This window comes from Propithecus coquereli, unplaced genomic scaffold (genome assembly GCF_000956105.1).
Source record: "Propithecus coquereli isolate 6110/MARCELLA unplaced genomic scaffold, Pcoq_1.0 Scaffold522, whole genome shotgun sequence".
NCBI lineage: Eukaryota > Metazoa > Chordata > Mammalia > Primates > Indriidae > Propithecus > Propithecus coquereli.
The window spans coordinates 29,689-35,303 of record NW_012151086.1 but is presented as its reverse complement, the minus strand read 5'-3'; the positions used below and the strand labels follow the sequence as shown (position 1 = coordinate 35,303).

At 32.7% G+C, this 5,615-nt stretch overlaps 1 protein-coding gene across 1 annotated transcript; it reads right to left on the bottom strand.

Moving 5' to 3' along the window:
- Positions 1-1,304: 1,304 nt before the first annotated feature.
- LOC105820400 (olfactory receptor 5T3-like) lies at positions 1,305-2,327 on the bottom strand. The gene has a single exon (XM_012656874.1). It carries the CDS (start codon positions 2,325-2,327, stop codon positions 1,305-1,307), a length of 1,023 nt encoding a protein of 340 aa, XP_012512328.1.
- Between the last annotated feature and the right edge of the window lie 3,288 nt (positions 2,328-5,615).

The window sequence follows — 5,615 nt, the reverse complement described above, 5'->3', positions numbered from 1 at the left end:
TGTCTACAGTGTAGTCAGTGTTTTGTCTCTCAAAATGTTTTTATTTTTTTTTTTTAAGAAATTTTGAGTATAGATTTGCCTGCAACCATTTGCTTGTCCCAATAGAGTTAGTTGAGTTCTCTTTGCATAATGCATCATGCAACATTAGAAACTGTTGTCTTAAATTATCAATTTGGTTACTATGTTTGATGGGATCATTTTCTGGTGAGTTCACAGAAAAAAATATGCTTGGAGGGAAGAGAGTGTGTATCATGGAAAGAAAAATTAATTTATACTCCTAATAATTCTTCAAATAAAGAAATATTGAAACAAAATTACATAAAGTAGAATAAAGTACAATCCGATGTGAGTACAGGTAAAGTAAAATTGTTTCCATTCTGTGTGCTTCCTAATTAGGTGTCAATGTTGAGGAACAATGACAAAGTAAGGTCATTTATCAGATTATAGATAAGGAAGATAGAGGACAAAGGCAGGGCTAGAACTGAGCAAAGACCTAGCATCAGAGGAATCCCCCCAAATTTGTTAGTTTTTCAGATCTTAGAGAAGTTATAATTTTTATATGCGTAGTTACGTACAAAAAGTATGTGTGTGTGTATACACACGCACTCATTAATTTCTTTCTAGGCTATAGTTTTATTGGTTTCCTGAGCCCTAAGAACACTCTCAATAAATATTAACATCTAGTATCAGTATATTATTGGTACTTTCAGAACAGATGAAATCAATTTTTGTGGTTGAAAAGCAGCAAGGAAAGAATTTAATAGCAGAAGAAAAATTTGTGATATAGAAATAAACACAATAAAAGGCATATTCAGAAGCTTGGATGGATCTTGGCATGTAAGGGCACATTTAGGGAGAATAAGGTAATATTTGGAAATTTTTTCTTAGGGATTCTAAAATGGAGAAGTAACTCCAAAATGAATGATGAAGCCATTCCATGAGCAATGTGCACATGTATCAACAAGAGGATCCTGAGGACATAACCTCTAGTTATGAGGTTCTAACCTTCTAGTAAGTGAAACTCAGTTACACAACTACTAGCACAAACAATATATTTATGTCAAACAATATTTGATATGGATCTCTTTGAATAAGATAATCAGCATATAGGTGATACAATTTATCTAAATTTGAAAAATGCCAGATTGGTGGACTAATTATTGCTTTATTTGGAAATGTTCTAGAATATATAAGCACTGTTAACTAAAACGAAGATATTTTCTTTCCTAGTTCACCACCATAGAGATATAAACTGACACTCAACATTTTTTTCAAGTTTACTCAATTCTAAAAATATGCTTTAATTATGAACCAATTTCTCTCAAAAGTCTTTTCATGGCCTCTTTTACATCTTTGTTCCTCAAACTGTAGATGATGGGATTCAGCATGGGAATCACAATGGTGTAAAATATCGATACTATCATGTCACGGTCTGAAGCGTAGCTGGAACTTGGTCTCATATAACTGAAGAGGATTGTCCCATGGTAAATTGTCACTCCAGTTAGGTGAGAGCCACATGTAGAGAACACTTTTTGTCTCCCTTCTGCAGAATGCATTTTCAGAATTGCCAACACAATGAAACTATAGGAGACTAGGACAATCAGAATGGTGACTATCTCAATAGAGCCCACAAAGTAGAAGAGAAGCAGCTGGTTTGTGTGAGTGTCAGAACAGGAAATAGCGAGAAGAGGAGGGATATCACAAAAGACATGTCTGATTTCATTGGATCCACAGAAGGAGAGGCTAAAAGTAGCCACCGTATGTATAGTAGCATGTAGAATTCCACCACCATAGGAGGCAATGATGAGTGGCACATAGACGCTGGGTGACATGCTCACTGCATACAGGAGAGGGTTGTAAATGGCTACATAGCGATCATAAGCCATTGCCGCCAAGAGAAAGCATTCTGTGGTCCCTAAAGTAACAAACAGGAGCATCTGTGTTGCACATCCAAGAAATGAAATGGCTTTATCCTCTGCCAGGAAATTGGCCAGCATTTTGGGGGTGACAACTGTAGAATAGCAGGCATCCAGGAATGATAAAACACTCAGAAAGTAGTACATAGGGTTGTGGAGTCGGGAGTCTCCAATGACCAATACAACCAGTCCCAAATTTCCTATCAGAGTAAAAAGATAGATTGCTAAAAACAATAAAAATAGGAAGACCTGCAGCTCAAAATCGTCCGTGAAGCCCATCAATATAAACATGGTGACTTCAGTCTTGTTCTTCAAATAAAGTGTGTATGTAACCAAATCTGATGACAACCCCTCCATTTCAGTTTTTATTGATTGATTATAAAAGAAATATCCTGTGAAAAAAGAGTCCATCCAATCATATCCTTGTACGGTTCTTAAGTCATAACGATTTCCTTGTTAGTAATAGGATAGGCAGGGATGAAGAAGTTGGGCTCAAGTGGATGAATTTTACTGGATAAGGAAAAGGAAGAAATAACTTCATTCATTTCTTGGCTAAGTTTATCATGTTAAAAAACCCTTCCAATTAAAGTGGTTTTGTTTTCCAATTAACTTTCAATTGAATTTTCTACCACTTGTTCTCATATGACATGATCTTAAAGTTCAAAAAGATGAATGAATATAGAAATATTTAAATTTGAAGACATTACAGTGGAAGGCGCACAACTACTAGTCCTAGATTTGCTACCAAGTACCTGAATTGTCTTTCTTTAACGTTCACAATTTTTAAAATTGGAGAAATCACACTTGCATCATAGTTAAATTTAAATGAGGAAAACAATTTTAAAATTATTTAACTTAAAATTTTTTCAGATGACTAATAAATGGTATAAGTTAGACTTACATTTCAACTTTTTGCTTGGGGAAGCCTTTTCAAACAAAATCATTTTATCTCGTTTCTTCTAGCAAGTATCCTGTTTTGTTTTTATTTTTGTTTTTTTCCCAAAATACATATTACCTGATTGTCACGGTTTTGGACTCTGTAATTTATTTACCATAACTGTTTTTCAAATTTTAACTTAATAACAATATGAGATGTATCTCAATTCATACACTTATTATTCTTGCAAAATCCTTGGATGTATCTTAAGACAAATTTCTGTTAAAAATAAATCATGGTTATTCTTTTAGTATACTATATTTGCTTTTGGAGTTTCTAAAATGACTAAAATAAATGGAAAAATGGCACTGATAATAACTAATAAATTTCTTTATAAAATTTATTGCTAAAAGAATAAAATCACTATGTCACAAAGTAGTATTTGATTTTTGGACTTTTTTTCTTAATGTTGTCATTCTGTTTCTCATTAATGAGTATAAAGAAAGAATATTGCACAACCAAAAATAAATAAATAATGAAAACAAAATAAAGTTATAGAGGGACCTGTATCCATACTGAAAGCCTCATTTATGGAAACATAATTCAGTACCAAATGCACTAAATTTTGGGGGGAGATTTCAGCATGGAGACTTTGTTTTTCTTTCAGCATGTCATAGACCAAATTGTCTTAAAAGGAATTAAAACTCTGGGGTATGTAGGTCCAGGCTGAATTGAGTGATTTAAAAATCATTTATATTCATGATGTAACACATGCTAAAGTTTTGCCATATTGAGATGACCATATGTCAAGAAGAGAATAAACAAATAAGATTAAAACTTTTAGAAAGAGAAGAAAGCTATGTGTCTATTTTCTTTCATAAATGTTCTCACAGGTCCAAGCGGAGGATTTTTTCTGATACACAGAACATATAGCTTCAGAAATGTGGGGCTACAGAACGAAACAAAAATCCTCATCTTATTCTCAGGAAATTCTAGTGTAAAAAAATAAAATCCACTAAGTTTCAACATGTGCTAATCCAACCAACTTACATATTACTTATTAGAACATAACACACAAATACACACACACTCACATACACCTTATATTAATGAATTATTTTGCTTGAGTTGTTATATCAATAAAATAGCTTATAAAGTCATTAATAAGTTATATAAATATACATTGATATATTTTGAATCATCACAAAATATACATTTTGGCTTTAAAAATTACCATTCTTTCTCATTTTCTCATACTTTCCCCTCTTCTTGCACAGTAACTCTCTCTCTGTCTTAAACAAATCAAAGGAATATATACAAAATGTTTACTGAAGAGATTCAAGGACAAACAGGAATTAGGCAGATAGAAGGAAGTATGATGAAAGGAAATAAATATGCAAATAAAATTTTTAACATGTTAATAGTGTACTAAAGGAATCCATTAGAAAATACATGCTGCCTGCTATATACATGAGAAATGTCAGCTACAGTACAATTCTAACATTTGCTTCCATAAGCTATCTGAAGCAAGGCAATTGTGGAAGTTTAAGAATTTTATTTGGACTCTAAAACCCTATATTAAACTTTCATATTTGGCTCCCAGTGACAGTGTGAGCTTCTCCTTCCAAACCAAACAACAACTAAGATTGACCAAAATTTTCACACATAACTTGTTCAACTACACGAACCTGTGATGATTGCAAAGTGCCTTTTAATGAGATGCATTAAAATACATTTTAGTACATTACATTTTTTATTAAATGTGAAGAATACATGCATATGAAATGTGACTTCCAACTTTTATTTATATAACAAAATAAACAGGGATTTATAAAATCATGATTTAATAAAACATTGAGCAATTAATAGGCCCTAAACCAGAAGGTATTTCATTTTCTTAAGTTTTAATATATTTGTTATATGACACTATATTTATACATACACACACACACACACACACACACACACACAAACACACACATCTATATATGAAGGCTGTCCCGAAAATACAGTTACATGGTTACATGCCTGGATATTTTCCAGACAGCCTCAAATGTGTGTGAGAGTGTGTGTGTGTGTGTGTGTGTGTGTGTACCAAAATACTCTTCTATTAAGATTAAACCCAATGACTGTTAATATTCTCTTGTATAAGAAATTTAGAATTCTATTTCCGACGCTGTATTTTGCCTGTGGGCATGCCAGTAAAATAATAGTATGTTTATTTAAATTTCCCTGATACTCTTATCAATATAACTTTCTAGTAAACCTTGATGTCTTTGATCTTGACTCTAGAACAAGAAGGTGGTTTATCACTGAGGTATATTTTGTTCCAGATCATGTCTCATTAGAGCATTTATCGGCTCCACTGTGGAAAGTGCAGACATGATAGAGAAAAAGTATAAGGTTTAGCTACTTCATCCAAGCTGTGCTTCAAATGGGTATTTCTGTTAATGAATATTTAAGGATATTAGAAATGCCTGGGTTTACATCTAGCTGATTTCACATAAGAGATATGGGCTAAAAATACAAAAGCATGCATACTGAAATTTTAGCTAGAGCATGATCAATCTGTAAAACTAAAATAAAAATCAGTTCTCCAACTCTCATGGCTAAAATCATACAATATCAGCTGTCCATGACAGCAATATTGCAAACAGTAAGCTCATGAAGAGGGAAAGTTGTAATAGCAGCTACCACATGTTATTAAGCCACTACAGTAACTTAGAAATTTTATGTGCATTACTTTATTTAACCTACATAACAACCTGCAAAAAAGATGCAACATCCTTTTATTATTAAGAAAACTGAGACCCAGTGAGATA